This window comes from Oryctolagus cuniculus, chromosome 4 (genome assembly GCF_051225735.1).
Source record: "Oryctolagus cuniculus isolate XC-2025 breed Fujian yellow rabbit chromosome 4, ASM5122573v1, whole genome shotgun sequence".
Taxonomy (NCBI): Eukaryota; Metazoa; Chordata; class Mammalia; order Lagomorpha; family Leporidae; genus Oryctolagus; species Oryctolagus cuniculus.
The window spans coordinates 8,485,156-8,502,675 of NC_142870.1; the positions used below are offsets into that span (position 1 = coordinate 8,485,156).

Below are 17,520 nucleotides of genomic sequence, written 5' to 3' on the forward strand. Positions count from 1 at the left end.
TTTACCTGTGACGCCACAACACCAGCCCCATTTTCTGCTGTTTTAAGCTAGCCTTAAGATTTACTATGGCAGCCCCAGGAAGCCAGGACACACACGTCCCATCAGAGGACAAAACGACAACTTAAAGGTATTAATTTGGGGCCTGGCGTTACGGTGCAGCAGGTTAAGCCAACGCTTGTGAGGCCCATCTCCCATGCCAGTGTGAGGAGCTGGACGGGCTGACAGGCAGTTAGGCCAGCTCCCTGTGGCAATGAGAAAAGCAGCGGAGTCCCTTTAAAAGGGGACAAAGTGCCTGCTTCTTTCTTGGCTGCCTGTAGCTAAATTTTATCAGAACAGGCTACAAAGAATTACCAATCCCAGCCTCTGATTGGTTGTCATTCCAGCCCTCTGATTGGTTGCTGTTATTCTGTTCCTCCCCTGACTGGTTAGATCTAGGTAGCCATTGTCCTGCCTGCAAAGAGCCAGGACCACAGGCCTGCCAGGCAGCGCTTCCCCTGGGGCATAGCAGGGTCCCTGGCCCCTCCACAACTGCGCTAGTCACCCACCTGCTATAAAGGTTGAGGCAGAGGAAACCTCCTTACCACGCCTTCTGAAGCCGGCCCGTCGGGGAAATCTGGCTGTTCTGTCTTTAATCCACGTCTCACGCCAGAGTCACCGCTTGGGTTTAGCTGGGGACTGAACTTCACAGACTGTGGCTGGTAGCAAGGTAGACATCAGCCTGTTTGTGAGAAGGGCCAAAGAAAACAGGAATGTTGTGCAGCAGATGGGAATTTCTGTGAGGCTGAATGACGGGACAAATGCAGAAGCCTTGGAGGCAGACCAGGATCTGCACATCCGGTCTCGCCCTCGCTCCATGAGCCGTTTCAGGCAGCTCCCGGCCCTCTCCTGGGAGCAGCTTGGGAAAATCTTCCCTGCCCTACGGCAAAGGGGGCTACCAGGTCCAAACATAAGGACAGGAGAGCAAGAGATGGAGACAAGACAGGGGCTCCGGTCAGGTTTATTCAGGGAACAAACCTGAGAGAGGCTCCCTCCAGGTGAGCCCCGGGTACACACAGCAGAGAGAGAGCCTTAGCCACAAACTAACGGCTTCTGCAGCACGAAGGAGATGGCAGGGCTCGGACTAGGGCTGAGCTCCTGACTACTGGGGAGAGCCTGGGCTAGCGGCTGGACTCAGGAGAGCGGTGCAGCCCAGGGTGGGGGCGGGGCGGGGCGGGGTCAGCCAGCTGAAGGGTGTGGGGAGCAGCCCGGACTGGACTGAGTTACTGGAATTAAGACTTATTCTATGCATCTGCTCTCCCACAATATGGCGCTGGGAGAGAAGAAAACAGCTTCTACACAGCTGCCTCCAGTTCAACCAATAAACTGTAGGACTTGCTCCTGATTGGAGAGCAGCGTACTCGGCGTGTGGGCAGCCGAGTTGGGATTGGCGGAGGAGGACTATAAAGGAGGAGAGAGACGGCATGCACCAGAAAACATCTAAGGGGAACATCTAGCTGAAGGAACACCTGTGCAGCCCCCGAGAAAGCCGGCCGGCGGTGTGCCGCTCCCCCGCGGAAGTGGGGAATGTGGCAGGGGGAACCGCCCTTCCACGGAGGTGGAAGGGACGGTAGCCAACCCGGGAAGAACCAGCAGCAAACCCGGGGAGGGCCGAGCAGACGAAAGAACAACGCAGGGTCCTGTGTCGTTCCTCCACGAAGACGGGGAGTGACAAAGGGGAATGCAGGGAGCTGGGGGCCTGCCCCCGGCCCGCAGGTGAGAGGTCAAAACAGACCTAAGGCTCTCGGGCTCGCTCCATCACCAAGGACTCCGTGCTGGTGAGGCTCTGGGAGGAGCTGCAGGGACTGCACACCCGGGAAGCCCTCCACCCAGTGCCATCCCGGAAGGGCAGGTGGAGGAGAAGCGGACCGCCCACACCCATGTCCATCCGTGCTGCGGTGTGAGTGCAGACTGGGCTCAGCTCTGTTCTGGCATGCCCGCTTGGTGTGTCCGGCGTGTTCTCCTCGCTCAGTTTGGCTAGCCTGCTTTCCACCACCTCCCAGCACTCACCACTCGCTCACGTCTGCATTCCTTCTTGCGTGAAGATGAACCTCCGAGCTACCGTTCCTAATAAAAACTAAACCTTGATTTTTTAGTCTGCTCTGTTTGAAACCAAATCCCTGTAATGGAAAAGCGGGACCCAGTCTCTTGTCTGTGTCCCTTAACCCCAGAGGGCCTCGCCTGGCCTTTATCAAAAGGAATTCACTGGGTCTGGCTCTGTGGCACAGCGGGCAAGGCCGCCACCTGCGATGCCAGCCTCTCATGTGAGAGTGGGCTCGAGTCGCAGCTGCTCCACTTCTGATCCAGCTTCCTGCTACTGTGCCTGGGAAAGTAGCAGAAGTTGGCCCGAGGGCCTGAGCAGCTGCACCCACGTGGGAGACCTGGAAGAAGCTCCTGGCTCCTGGCTTCGGCCTGGCCCAGCCCTGGCCATTGTGACCATCTGGAGAATCAACCAGGAGATGGATGACCTCTCTCTCTGCCTCTGTCTGCCCTTTTAATTCTCACTTTTAAAGAAATAAATGTATTAAAAAAAAAAAAGAACTCCTGTCCCGGTTGCCCCTCTTCCAGGCCAGCTCTCTGCTATGGCCAGGGAGTGCAGTGGAGGATGGCCCAGGTGCTTGGGCCCTGCACCCCATGGGAGACCAGGAAAAGCACCTGGATCCTGGCTCCTGCCATCGGATCAGCGCGGTGCGCCGGCTGCAGCGGCGGCCATTGGAGGGTGAACCAACGGCAAAGGAAGACCTTTCTTTCTGTCTCTCTCTCTCACTGTCCACTCTGCCTGTCAAAAAAAAAAAAGAAAAAAGAAAAAAAACTCAACTGACTTGAAGGCAGGACACAGCTGGCCCTGTAAGGCCAATAGACAAACTCTGCTGGCCAGTACTGATTAGGGGATCCCAGGTCGGGCAGAATGTAGCTGCCACCTGCACGGAACCCACACGCCGACTGCAGCCCACCTGGCCACCGTCATCCCCTAAAGAGCAGGGCTTCATGGTCATTTATCCAGAAGAGGCTGGTTCTGCCTCATGGTTCTGGAGACACAGGAACTTGGAACAGGGGGCAGGGGGGCCTGGCCCCCAGTGAGGACCACGCGCTGCTCCACGCATGGCGGGACAGCAGAAGTGCCCAGGGGTTTCTAACAAGCCACGCCCGTGGTAACAAGGGACCTAGTCCAGTATATGGAGACAGACAATAATCCATTCACAACGGAAGCGCCCTTGGGACCTGGTCAGCCCCAACGCCCCACCTCCTGACACGGCAGCCTTGGGGTTTAAACATCAGCATGGGGTTTGGTTAGGGACAAACCACACAAGACCATGAGCCAGGGCTGTCAGTGCACCTTACAGATAAGACACAGCAAGGCTCAGAGAGGTTAAGCAACGCACCATTGGTCACACAGCAAGTCACAGAGCCGTCAGGCCCAGGCACGCTGGCCTGGGGTCTGCAGCCCAAGAAGCGTGGGATTGCCAAGGAGCGGTAGCAAGCGAGCTCCCGGGTGTTTCTGGTCGTCTCTGCTCACAGGAAAGACGCCGTGTGAATGCTGTCCCAGCAAATGCTGATTGCATTTCCAGGTTCTGAACACCCGGCATTCCCATTTTGTAGATGGGGAAATGCCGTCGGAGAGGGGGTGTCCTGTTAAATGTCTGGGGGCCCAAAATAGCCGTGGACTAGGGGTCGAGGCCAACCCAGGTCAGTCTAGACTGCCCGTCACCTTGCCAGGCCTCATGCACTCTCAGGACCTGAGTTGGGGGAGGGGGGAATCATTGTGTGTGTGTCAACTTGGAGGGTGTTTCTGGATGAAATTCACATTTCAATCCATGAACTTGGAGGAAGCCATTGCACAATGTGGGTGGGTCTCCCCTAATCAGTTGAAGGTCTGCACTGAACAAAAGATCGAGCCAATTCCTTGTGGCACACTGTCTACGCACCACGGGTCGTGCCCCTCTAAATAACTCCAATGCCCTCGTTGGACACCACTTCAGAAACCACCGTGCTTCTCTGATGAGAAAACGCACCCCCCCAGCCTAAGAGGAAGGTGCGCGTCTCCCCGAATCCCTTCGACTGCCTTGGGAGGCAAATGCCACCTCCCCATTTCACAGACAGAGGCCACAAGCGAGCGCAAAGCCACACAGCAACCGGCTGCTGAGACGGAGTCACCACTCACCCGTGTAGCTCCGAAGTCCGGCCCTGCCGCACCCCCTCTGCACCTTCTCACCCACTCCCCCAGCCAGGCTTCAGGAGAGAAACCCACGATCACTGGCCCGAGTCCCAGCCACCCCCTCGCCAGCTCCCATGCACCGGCCTGTGGCACACGGTCAACAATGAACATGGGGGAAGCCCTGACATCCAACGCCGGCAAGGCTCAACGGCCTCCCGGAAACCCCTCTCCGTCCTCTGCTCCCTGGCTGTGCGTACCCCACGGGGCCAGGTACTGAGCAGCCCGCTTCATCTCCCCAGCAGCTCCAGGAATGACTCAGACCACCCAGCCACATCACCCCCACCTCACAGCTGCTGTGCTCATCCTGCACCCCCAGCGCACCCTCCCATGTGGCCCTGCAAGGCAGCAAGGTCCCCCTCTCCCGAGCGGAGTACATGAGACCAACCAGCCACTGCAGGTTTCCTGTCCAGTGCTGGGTATCATGTTTGACCAACCCCCACCAAAAACAAACAAACAAACAAAAAAGTAGAATCCCAAAATCTCGGGTGTTGGGAGTATGTAGACCAAGAGCGTCCACCAGGCCAGCCAGGCAGCGTGACCGAGCAGTAACCCCGATGGCTCCAGTCCAAGGGCGATCTTGAGCACAGAGGATTCTTTCAAAATCAAAGGACAAGGGCTCAGTGTTTGTAAAGACGCGAGACAGGCCTGCCTGCACTCCGCAGCCACAGGTCAGCCCTGGAGGGACCGGCCAGGCTCTGGAGCGGACAGTGTTGGGGACAGGTGCCTGACACAGGGCAGCCAGGAACAAGACCTGGCCAGGGTGGAGACACAGGGACAGGACTCTGGACACACAAGAGCCCAGGCAAGCGCAGGGGACATGCGCAGGAAGTGGCAGGGTCAGCACCGTGTGGCGCCGACCTTGGCAGTGGCTCCAGCAGCTCTGTAACTTCCACACGGAGGCAGCGCCGGGGCGGGGTGGTGAGTGTTCCTCCGGGAGCCGGCCTCTCGGGCAGCGTGGGCGCTCGCGTGAATCCCCTGGGCTCACAACAGCCCACAGCGAGGCTCCCAGAGAGCTTTTGAAAGGCAGGTGCCCGGCCCACCTGGAGGCAGATTCGGGAGGTCTCGGCAGAGCCCGGATTTGAGCTGCTTTTATTGTCTTGGTGTGTGAGCAGGGCCAGGCTGGGCACCAAGGGTGCTGCCAGTCCCCTGCACTTGGTGGGTAGGCAGAGACAGGGAGAGAAGGCCTGCTGGGACAGAGGCTGCCACCAGCAGTCACGCCACCCCAAGCCCAAGCTCCTGCTGCTCGCCAGCCCCGGCACAGAGAGAGGCGGAGTTACTCCCGAGACTTGTCACCGCGCTGACACGCAGTGTCTGGGAGAAGGGGCCAAGTGCCCCTGGGTCCTGAGAAGAGATGGCAGGGGTGGGCATTTGGTGCAGCAGCTAAGAGGCCGACAGGGACGCCCACACCCCATTTCAGAGTGCCTGGGTTCGGGTTCTAGAATCTCTGCTTCCAGTCCAGCTTCCTGCCAATGCACACCCTAGGAGGCGGCAGGTGATGGCTCAAGCTCTTGGGTCACTGACACCGACGTGGGGTCCTGGCCTTGGTCTGGCTCAGCTCCAGCTGCTGCAGACATCTGGTGAGTGAACAAGCAGGTGTGAGATCTGCCTCTCAAATGAAATGATTTAAAAAGAGAGGCTGGGCGTCGGCCCTCCCATGTCCGGGCTGAGCACTTCATCCACGAGGGGGCAGCACCGAGGCTGCACGTGGAGGGAAACAATGCTCTGCAGGGGGTCTAGGCTTGGGAGGAGTCGCAGGCCAGAAGGCGCAGTTGCTGGGCCGAAGAAAGGGCCTTTCCCAGCTCCAGCCTCCCACAGCCGAGTTGTTGAAACTGCTTCCGAATCTGCTGCAGCGTGGGGCTGTGGGACGGGGAGGCTCACAGCCGGAGATGGCGGGGCCGGCCGTGTGCACTGTACAAGGTGGGCACCCCCACCACAGCGCCACAGGGCACCTGCTGGGTATCATCAGGGCGGCCCTCACCCAACCTCAGCCAGAGACTGCTCCGGCAGGTGAGTGTGATGATGGGCGGGCCCCTCCAGGCTCCCTCTCACACATCACTCAGGGAGACCTGGGTCCAGGGGTCCCCACCACACCAGGCCTGCGCTGGGACCCAAGAAGGCAAGGATGCTGCACCCCCAGAGGAACCCAGGCCGCCAGGTCTGATGGCGTCCCCACTGCCCTCTCACGTGCCGCGCCCACCTCAGTGAGGCTGCGGGGCTGCACACACCCACCCGGCTCCCCTAAGCCTGCCTTCCCCTTAATGCGTATTTGCTTCTTTCATTCTTGGCTCCCCAATGAGAACGTCAGCCCCACGGGGCACAGTGGCCACAGTGTTGTCTGCTTTGCTCCCCATGTGGCCTTGGGTACCCGGGTGACTTGGTGACACTTCCAACATTTCCTGAATGAGGAATGAATGAACGCAGGAGTGAAGGAAGGGGGGAGTGTTCTCTAATTGCCTTGATATTCCTCCCCACCCCACCTGCTGAGTCCTGCTCTGTTCTCCGTCTGGCCACCTGGGGCTGAAGGCAGCACCTAAGCCTGGCTGGCCAAGCCAGCTTCCACTGGGAGCACACTGCTGAGTGGATTCAGTGGGGCAGCGACCTCCAGGGGCCGCCAAGGACAACAGCGCTGCTTGAGGGGAGGGGAGCGCTGTGGAATTCACCTTCCAGCCATTTCATTCCACTTCTCATTTCTGCGTGGGCGGCCGGCCTGCCTTTTCTCCCACCCTTCTCCCAGTCCAAGGACCAAGTTCAAGTTTTTAGAGCAGTAGAGACCTCTTCAGGTGAAGAAACGAAAGCACAAGACCAATGAAGTCGACTGCCCAAGGTGTCTCTCTCTCTCACATACACATACACACACACACAGAGGGAGCTCATGAACCAGGATCAGATAACGCAAGGGCAGCTGTGGGCGACCTCGGGAGACCCCAGGCTGGGGAAGGAGAGCGCCAGCTTACCTCCCCTCTTCCCCACATGCTGCTCCAGTGGTGAGGAGGGTCCAGGGTGCGCAGCACAGATGTGAGCAGAGCTGACAGAGTGGCTGGGGACCCCTGCCCCTGAGGCAATCCTTGCTGGTTCTGCTGGGGCCTGTGTTCCAGACAGCAGCCCCCGGAAGAGGCACCACACGTCCTGGCCCACTGTACCTCCCCCAGCCCCAGCAAGTGATGGGGGCCTCACCCTCTGTGGCTCCTCCCTCACTGCTGCCCAGGCAACTCGGCCAGCTTTTGTCCTGCGAACGTGCAGCTGAGGGGCAGACCCAGACTCCCCGGTCTCTGAGCAGCCTCCCAGAGCTCAAAACAGACCCATGAAAGCCCCACTTTGGGGACGACCTGGAACAGAGGGTGATGTCCCATGCCCACTGCCTGACCTTCAGGCCAGGCTCTTCAGCAAAAGGCTTCCAGTAAATGACCCCCGGGAAGCAGGTGGTTTAGGAACATGCCAAGGTGATGTCTCCCGGCCTTGTTATTTATGTCTGAGGGTGCCGGCTGACGTCCAGTTATTCCCACAAATGTGGGCTTCGGGCTGAACGTGTGCCCACCTCCCACTGCCAGAGATTTGTGAAACTTCATGTTGTCCCTCCCCTGGGTGTGGCCAGGAAGCAGCCACTCAGGGGAACAGAGGACCCTTGATCTGTCTGCAGGAGCACAAACTGCTAGATTGCACCCCAAGCCAGCCACATGGTGAGCAAACGTGTTTTCAGGAGAGCTGGAGCCCCTGGGTGCTGTCCAGGGAAGAGGGGCTCTTACAGCAGTCAGTGATGAGCAGAGAACCAAGCCACTCCTTCAGGACAGACAGGGGTGGGGGGTGGGGAGTGATGTTGCACAGTGGTTAACACATCCCACATCAGAGCGCTGGTTCCAGTCCCGGCTCCTTTGCTTCCGATCCAACTTCGGCACTTGGGAAGGCAGGAGATGATGGCCTAAATACTTGGGTCCCTGCCACTCTCCTGGGAGACCCAGTTGAGTTTCTGGCTCCTGGATTCAGCCTCATTTAGCTACAGCTGTTGCTGCTGTCTGGGGAGAGAAGCAGTGGATGAAGATCTGTGTCTGTCTCTCACTTTTTCAAATAAATATTATTTTAAAGGACACACATACTCAGGAGACATTTTTTCTCTTGAGATCTCAGCAGTAGCTATACATGAAGAGCAGAGAGCTTTGAAAATTCCTGAAGTTCCGATCCCACCCAGGTCCTGCAGGCCAGACCCACAGGGGATCCGGGCACCAGTGCCTTCAGCTCCTGGGGTGATTCCAATGCACAGCTGTAGCGGGAACTGTGGTTGGAACAGACATGACTGAAGCCGTAAGTCCGTCCCACTCTGAAAGGGACCAACACTGCGTCCTTACAGACACGGATGTCTTCAGCTCTATGCACCACCTTGTCAGTTAGCCCTAGTACCACCTGCCCATCCGAAAGGGAGGCAGACTATTCTGGTTACAGACTGAGAATTAAGCAATGCATGGAAGCATATTCCCCATTCTTTTCTGTTTCTGCCAATCTGCATTAAAGAGTATACTTTTTTTTGGACAGGCAGAGTGGACAGTGAGAGAGAGAAAGAGAGAAAGGTCTTCTTTTCCGTTGGTTCACCCTCTAATGGCAGCCGCGCTGGCGGACGCACTGTGCTGATCCGAAGCCAGGAGCCAGGTGCTTCTCCTCGTCTCCCATGCAGGTGCAGGGCCCAAGGACTTGGGCCATCCTCCACTGCACTCCTGGGCCACAGGAGAGACCTGGCCTGGAAGAGGTGCAACTGGGACAGAATCCAGCTCCCTGACTGGGACTAGAACCCGGTGTGCCAACGCCGCAAGGCGGAGGATTAGCCTAGTGAGCCATGGCGCCGGCAGAGTATACTTTTCCACTTGTCAGCCCGAGTTTCAACAGACTTAAACCCTCTCATCCGCTGACCTGTTCACACCCTCATGGGCATGCACGCCTCATGGTGTCCCAGGTCAGGGACAGACGTGCACCATGAGAACACAGCTGCGGCGACTCTTCTGAAGGGCAGGCCGCAGCGCCAGCCTCTGAATTGGCGGCTGAACTGCCACAGGACACTGTCCGCTCTCAGTCACACCACCCACTATGTCCTGAGCTAGAAGGTTCCACACGTGCATGCCTGCCACCTCCAACTAACAGTGCCACAACCTGTCCCCAACCCCACCTTCCACGTGTATGCCTTGCCAGCCACCCTCAGGCCCAGGGAAAGCAAAGGCAGAGAAATATATCGCCTTCAAAAACCAATCTAAAACATTATTTATTTGACTACAAATCGTATCTGAAGTAAAATCTCAACTCTTAGGAGAAAAAAAGACTATAAAAGTGCTAAGGAGGAAATAAGCTACATTAATTAACAGGGTTACTTCTAAGACTGAGACTAGAGGTATTTCCCAACTCCGGTCTGTTTTCTGAAAACTTTTTTATTTATTTGAGTAAAGACAGACAGACAGATCCCATTTGCTGGTTCACTCTCCAACTGTCTGCAACAGCTGGGACTGGGCCAGGCTGAAGTCAGGAGCCTGGAATCCATCTGGGCCTCCTACACGGGTGGCAGAGGCCCAATTACTGGCATCATCATGGCTGCCTCAGCAGAAGCTGGGATCAGGCGCTAGATCCAGGAACGGGGTACCCTGAACCTGGGACATGGGTGTCGGAGCTGGGATCAGGAGCTGGACCCAAGAACGAGGTACCCTGAACCTGGGACGTGGGTGTCGGAGCTGGGATCAGGCGCTGAATCCAGGAACGGGGTACCCTGAACCTGGGACGTGGGTGTCGGAGCTGGGATCAGGCGCTGGATCCAGGAACAGGGTACCCTGAAACTGGGACATGGGTGTCGGAGCTGGGATCAGGCACTGGATCCAGGAACAGGGTACCCTGAACCTGGGACGTGGGTGTCCGAGCTGGGATCAGGCGCTGGATCCAGGAACAGGGTACCCTGAACCTGGGACGTGGGTGTCCGAGCTGGGATCAGGCGCTGGATCCAGGAACGGGGTACCCTGAAACTGGGACGTGGGTGTCGGAACCAGGAGGGAAAATGCCTGCTCCTAGCCCTTTTTCTTATGATTTTTTTTTGTCACTGTAGTTCACTAACTTTCCAGAATGAGCATTATTACCTTTAAAGTCAGACAATAAACCTGAAGAACTTCCGAAGTTTAATCAAAAATAGAAGCCAAGTCTAGCAATCACTTCAAGCACTCTAAAATTCAAGAGAATAAACCTTCTCAAATTACCTCTCCCCGGACGCTAAAGGGGGCCATGCGCCCTTTCACGAGGACTCCAGGGAGGGGTCAGCGATTTCCACGCTGCAGAAGCTCAGCAGCAGCGCGTGCGATCCAAGGCAACACTCACAGCCCGGAGGAAAGATGATGCAAATGCAGAGCACGCATGTCTGGAAGACTCAGTACACCAAGTGTCTTCTGTCGTGGAAATCAATTTACAAGCGTCTGTTCCACTCCATGCCCTTGGCCTCAGGCCTATCTGCCTTGTCCACATGGGTGTTCCGAGACCTGGCAGGCAGAAGTCAGGGTCCCCTCAAGCGTCCAGGCTTTGTGTGTGTCCTTTGTTCTCCTCCAGCCTGGGCTGCTTCAGCTGTGGGGGACTGTCCTGAGGGTCTCCAGACATCTCTGAAACAGTAACAGACAAGGTTGGCAGGGAAATGAAGACGGTGGGGTATCCAGAGCTGCTGTTTACCACAGAACTGGGAAGAGGCACTGAGCAGGATCAGGCCGGGCGGGATCCCACAATGCTGCAGGGGAGGATCTTTGCCACTGCCTCTCCACCTGGCCTGATTCTGCCTCTCCAGGAACAGTGGGCAATGTCTGGTGACATTTTATAATGTCACAGGGCGAGGGGTGGCATCCAGGGATGCTACCAAATATCCTCCAACGCTCAGGACAGCCTCCCACAGTGAAGAATCACCTGCCCCAGATCTCAAATCTTTTAGGTTGAAGCACCTACACTACTGCCAACCTACACCACCACCTCCCGAGCCTGCCTGGCTCCCAGGGGCCTGCTTGCTGGCAAGGTGGGCTCCTGGTGGGATAGAAACAGCAGCCGGTGAGCTAGTAAGATGCATGTGTACTTCCTCAGAACTGACTTAGAACTATGTAGTATTAATTTCCAAAAGAACAAAAGAGAATTATATCAAACCAGTAACAATGTCACTTACCTGCCTGTGTTTCTTCTGTGCATGGAGAGGAAATAACACTGGGAGGTGCAGAATCTGGTGGAGTCTCTGTCTTTAAGGGTATTAGGTTTATTCTCCTTAAGCACAAAAAGAAGGGAAGTAGTGGACTACACATTAGTGTTACAAAAATGGCTTATGCAGGATGCTAAGTGTCAAAATTGCCAAAAGAAATACTTAAAAATGCGAGCTGATCTTACCTTGCAAGCTATTAAACAGAGTAAATACAATGATGGTTCCGCTTACTGAGATTCCATTCACGTACTACGTTAAACCAACACATTTATAATGGTCAGCTGAAGTCACAGCCCCAAAGCCTCGAGAGCTGTGTTTTAACTGCTGACAGCCTGCGCACACCCGCTGGCTGCCTCTGCAGAAGACCATCAGACATGGGCCTACACGTGGAAAGCATCGAAACACAGATCGTTCTTTTCCTAACACCCAAAGTCTTCATTTTCTTTTTCTTTTTTTTTTTTTTTTGACAGGCAGAGTGGACAGTGAGAGAGAGAGAGACAGAGAGAAAGGTGTTCCTTTTTGCCGCTGGTTCACCCTCCAATGGCCGCCGCGGCCAGTGCGCTGCAGCCAGCGCACCGCGCTGAACCGAAGGCAGGAGCCAGGTGCTTCTTCTCCTGGTCTCCCATGGGGTGCAGGGCCCAAGCACTTGGGCCATCCTCCACTGCACTCCCAGGCCACAGCAGAGAGCTGGCCTGGAAGGGGGGCAACCGGGACAGAATCCGGCGCCCTGACTGGGACTAGAACCCCATGTGCCGGCGCCGCAAGGCGGAGGATTAGCCTAGTGAGCCGCGGCGCCGGCGGTCCAAAGTCTTCATTTTCAACCTCTAATATTTAAAAAAATTACAACTGCAAACAGCTTAGTAAATAGAATTCAAGAGGGGAGAACAATTTAGAAGCAAAAATATTTCAAAGAGTATCTTCCGCTACATAAACACAAATAAGGGAAAAAACCCTGAAAGCCATTGCTGGTTTGCAGAAAGAAATGAGATGTGAAGGGTCCTGAACCCTCCACCTGAAGTATCTTAGGGATTCCCCAGGGAAGCTTGTGCACGGCAGAGAACAGGAGAGGCAGAGAATACTTCTAGTTTAACTCGTCACCCTCACCCTCCTCCCACCCTAGTGCATCTGGAAGGGGGGTGGCTAGGTGGTAGGGAGACTGGTGGACAGGGAAGTTCACAGGTAGAGGGGGGAAACTGGGTCTCAGAGGTGCCCAGGAAGGAAGGTGCCCAGCAGGCTACCGCTGCTGGCAACAGAAGAATGTGCTAGGGGGCTCAGTCTGCAGCAAGGGCCCTGGCTCAGGCCTGGGTGCCAGACGGCCTCCCCCACACAGGGAAGAACTGCCTGCAGCCTCGCCTGGGAGACTGGTTAGCATCAGACCAGCACGTCCTGTGTCTTGTGACCAGGCTGCTAGAAGGTCAAGTCTCAAGATGCTCCTTATAAGCCCAATGGAATGCTATGCAGCCCTAAAATCCTGTCATCTATGATAACATGGATGAACCTGGAGGACGTGTTAAATAAGCCAGGCCTGGAAGACAAACACCACATGACCTGTGCAAACAAAAAGTTGATCCTGTAGAAGTTAAGAGTATGGGCCAGCACTGTGGAGTAGTGAGTGGGTGAAGCTGCCGCCTGCTCTGGCACCCAATATAGGTGCTAGTGTCCCGTCTGTTCCACTTCTGATCCAGTTCCCTGCTAATGGCCTATGAAAAGTAGCAGAAGATGGGCTTGAGTGTTTGGGCCCCTGCTACCCATGTGGGAGACCAGATGAAGCTCCTGGCTTTGCACTGGCCCAGCCCTGACTATTGCAGTCACCTGGAAAGTGAACCAGTGGATGGAAGATCTCTCTCTCTCTATCACTCTGTCTCTCTGTCTTTCCCTCTAACTCTTTCAAACAAACAAATAAATCTTTTTTAAAAAAAAGAGTAAAATGCCTGGGGAGTAGGTTGTGGAGAAATTGGTCAGTAAGTTCAATGTTACAGCAAGGGGCCCACGTTGTGGAGCAGTGAGCTAAGCTCCCATCTACAACATGGGCATCCCATATTTGATTGCTGGTTTGAGACCAGGCTGCTCTGCTTCCAATCCAGCTCCCTGTTAATATACCTGGGAAAGCAGAAGATGGCCAAGTACCTGGGCTCCTGCAACCCATATGGGAAACTGGAATGGAGTTCCAGGCTCCTGGCTTCAGCCTGGACCAGCCCTGGCTGTGGTGGCCATTTGGGGAATGAACCAGTAGATGGAAAATCTTTCTCTTTGTCTCTCTATCTCCCTCTGTTGCTCTGCCTTTTTAATAATCTTTTTAAGATTTTTTATTTAAAAGGCAGAATGCTCTTTCACACAAATAAATCTTAATAAAATATGTAGTGGGACAGGAAGACAAAGTTCTGATGTTCTACTGCATAGCAGGCTAACTACAGTTAACAATAAAACAGATTGTGTTTCAAAAAAGCTAAAGGGGGGCCCGTACCGGCATCCCATATGGGTGCCAGTTCTAGTCCCGGCTACTCCTCTTTCAATCCAGCTCTCTGCTATGGCCTGGGAAAGCAGCAGAGGATGGCCCAAGTGCTTGGGCCCCTGCACCCATGTGGAAGACACCTGGCTCCTGGCTTCCGATTGGTACAGCTCCAGCTGTTGTGGCCATTTGGGGAGTGAACCACTGGAAGGAAGACCTTTCTGTCTCTCCCTCTCACTGTCTGTAATTCTCTCAAATAAACACATAAAATCTAAAAAAAAAAAAAAAAGGCTAAAAGAGAAGATTTTGAGTGTCTTTACCACAAAAAAAGTTTAAAGTAATGGGTATACTAATTGCTGCAATTTGATAAGTGCACTATCATATATGTATATATATACACACATACATATATACATGTATACCAAATATCACACTGCACCCCATAAAAATGTCTAATCTTACATACCATTCAAAAGTAAAATAATTTTTTTTTTCTTTTTTTGACAGGCAGAGTGGACAGTGAGAAAGAGAGACAGAGAGAAAGGTCTTCCTTTTCCGTTGGTTCACCCTCTAATGGCTGCTCCGGCAGGCACGCTGCGGCCGGCATACCGCGCTGATCCAAAGGCAGGAGCCAGGTGCTTCTCCTGGTCTCCCATGCAGGTGCAGGGCCCAAGGACCTAGGCCATCCTCCACTGCACTCCTGGGCCACAGCAGAGAGCTGGACTGGAAGAGGAGCAACTGGGACAGAATCTGGCGCCCCGACCGGGACTAGAACCCGGGGTGCCGGCGCCACAGGCAGAGGACGAGCTTAGTGAGCTGCGGCGCTGGCCAGGAGTGACTTCTTTTTAAAAATTAAATTTTATTTTACTTGGCTGGATTCTGTCCTGGTTGCTCCTCTTCCAGTCCAGCTCTCTACTGTGGCTTGGGAGTGCAGTGGAGGATGGCCCAAGTCCTTGGGCCCTGCACCCGCATGGGAGACCAGGAGAAGCACCTGGCTCCTGGCTTCGGATCAGCGCAGTGCGCCGGCCGCAGCGTGCTGGCTGCAGCGGCCATTGTGGGGTGAACCAATGGCAAAGGAAGACCTTTCTCTCTGTCTCTCTCTCTCACTGTCCACTCTGCCTGTCAAAAAAAAAAAAAAAAAAAAAAAAGGCACTCCTTTGATTCCTGGCATATCAGGAAGTGCCTGGTGCTTAGACAGAAGAGCACAGGTAACAAACAAACAGCCTCCTGCCCTTGAGGAAACACCTGCTACAGGGGTCATGGGTATGGCAAGCAAAGGGTTAAAGGGCCACAAAGACCAGGAGTGGAAAGAGACATTCACCCTGAATGGGTTTTTCAAGAGGACTCTAGTTCCAACAAGGGGGTGTGGGTGGGTGGGTGATCAGGGCTTTCCCAAGGAAGGCAGGGACAAAAGCCTCAAAACAGAAACAGTATGCTCTGAGAACACACATGCAGGCCCAGGCTTAGGAGTAAGGCACGTGGGACTGTGGAGAGTGAGGGCTACGGTCCTGGACACAGGCTGCAACCAAACCACAGTCCCCAGGCATGCACAGGGCATGGGCTGCATGAGGCACACAGGAAGGGGAGGAGCTAACAGAGGCCTCCGAGCCAGCACGCTGTCACTGGACCTGACAGTAAATGTCCCTTGCTGGCAAGTAATTGCTTCTAGAATTTCACTCACAACACCCTGGGATGTTTGATTTGTTTTTCATTTCACAGTGATGATTTCTCGTCTCGTGGAAACTCACCGGGGTGTTGGCTTGCTCCAGGCTTGCAAGGTGTTGAGCGTGACCCTCCGGGGTGGAGGCGCTCTTGGGTTCTGACTGCTGTGCTGCGGGGTCTTCTCCTCTGAAGGTCCTGGCAAGGGGCTTCCGACACCAGGAACGGGAGGCGTGTCCTTGACGGCTGCTGGGGCCGGAGACTGTCTGGCCTGGGGTGGGGTTGTACAGGGACTGCTGGAGTCCTGGGTTCTGCTGGTGGGCGTCCCCTCTATGGATCTGGACCCCGGTGAAGATCCTTGGTGTGCCTGATTCTTAGTTTTCTTTGCCGTATCAGGAGTTCGCATGATCAAAACTGGCTTCTCTTTCAAAGGTATTCCAAGTTCATCCTTCTCAAAGGTCACAAATGAACAATAACCATCAGTGGACGAGATGGCCAGGAAGGCCCCATCACTGGACCTGTGTTCCCAAAACGGGGAAATCAGAGGTGCCACCAAAGTCTGCGGACCCTGTTTAACACTTGTTACCGTCAGAGGCTCCTTATGCGTGCAATTTCCTCTCCCAATCCCATCTCCATGTTCTAAGTCACCACAGCTATGTGCAGTATTACTAACTTTCATCTGAATATACGTGAGATGACCTTTTTTCTCCTAAGGCAAAAGAAAATTAAAAGAAGAAAAAAGGAACCAAGAAACAGATGGTGTCAGGCCAAGCCTTGGCCAGAGCTCCAGCTGGGCTGAGCAAGCAGCAGAGGGTGCATCAGGTCCTCCCACAGGAGCAGGGTGGCGACCTCGGAGACAGACTCTGGGGCCCCCTCCCTCTTCTGGACAGCAGGGCTCACTGTTGAGGGTTTTTTCCCAGAGCCTGACAAGTCCCCAATGACTAGAGAATCCATGGGGCCTTCTCTCGTTTATCAGAGTTCAAGTACATCTCACAGGGCAATTGAAAGGCATCAAAATGCACTGGTGTCAAAACAGGAGGTGGGGGCCAGCACCACGGCACGGCAGGTTAAGTCACCACTTAGGATGCTGGCATCTCATACTGGAACACTGGTTCAAGTTCCGGCTGCCCTGCTTCCCAGTCACTCCCTGCTAATGCATCTAGGAAGGCCGCAGATGAAAGCCCAACTATGATGGTCCCCTAGCACCCATGTAGGAAACCCAGATGGAGTTCCAGGCTCCTGGCTTTGGCCTGACCCAGCCCTGGTTGTTGGGGCCATTTGGGAGTGAACCAGCAGGTGGAAGATCTCTTTTCTCTGTCTCTCCCTCTTGTTTTACCTTTCAAATAAAATGAATCTTACAAAAAACAAACAGGAAGCACTGCTGTGGCAAATGAAAAATGGCTTACCTTTAAATGTTAATTCATTAAAAAAAAAAAAGAGGGTGAGTAGAGGGCCAAAGGAGCCACCTTGAGTACTGATGCTCCCTAGCCCAAGGCTTGCCCCGGGAATGCCCTCTCTTTCCTTCACTTCGCTTGGCTATCAGCACTCACCAGGAAATATCACTCAGGGTGTGGTAATGAATGTTGGACACGTAACCGAAGGGGAAGGGCTGCTGTGTGTCATACAGGAGCACAGAGTCCTCGGAGGCCACTGCAAACACCAGGCGGTAGGGCAGGTCCATCAGCTCCATGCCTGGCTCGTGTGCTGACTGGTCTGCAGGAGGGGAAGGGACAAAGTAAAACAGCAAAGTCCCCAAAGGGAACACGTAACCAGTAGACCAAAAAGGTCCTCTCCAAGAGGACACAAAGAACATCACTTTATCAAACCCTAGCTCACTGTGGGCCTTGGAGAACACAGCTCTTCATACTCTTTTCCACATGAATACATCAATAGAAGAGAACCACGCATGAACCAGGGAACAAGGAGCTAAGAGTCTCAGGCACCGAGGTTCCCAAAAGGAGAGCTCAGCACAGACGA

At 54.7% G+C, this 17,520-nt stretch overlaps 1 protein-coding gene across 2 annotated transcripts in view; it reads right to left on the reverse strand.

Annotated features, from left to right (window-relative positions):
- Positions 1-10,372: 10,372 nt before the first annotated feature.
- CHAF1B (chromatin assembly factor 1 subunit B) overlaps positions 10,373-17,520 on the reverse strand; it is a 31,082-nt gene continuing 23,934 nt past the window's right edge. For both annotated transcript variants that reach the window (XM_051833594.3, XM_051833595.2), the window contains exons 11-14: positions 17,094-17,256; positions 15,633-16,061; positions 11,406-11,500; positions 10,373-10,860 (exon numbers count right to left, since the gene is read on the reverse strand). In XM_051833594.3, the coding sequence (XP_051689554.1) occupies positions 10,769-10,860; positions 11,406-11,500; positions 15,633-16,061; positions 17,094-17,256 (779 nt within the window). In that variant the 3' untranslated portion in view covers positions 10,373-10,768. The remainder of the gene's footprint in view (positions 10,861-11,405; positions 11,501-15,632; positions 16,062-17,093; positions 17,257-17,520) is intronic.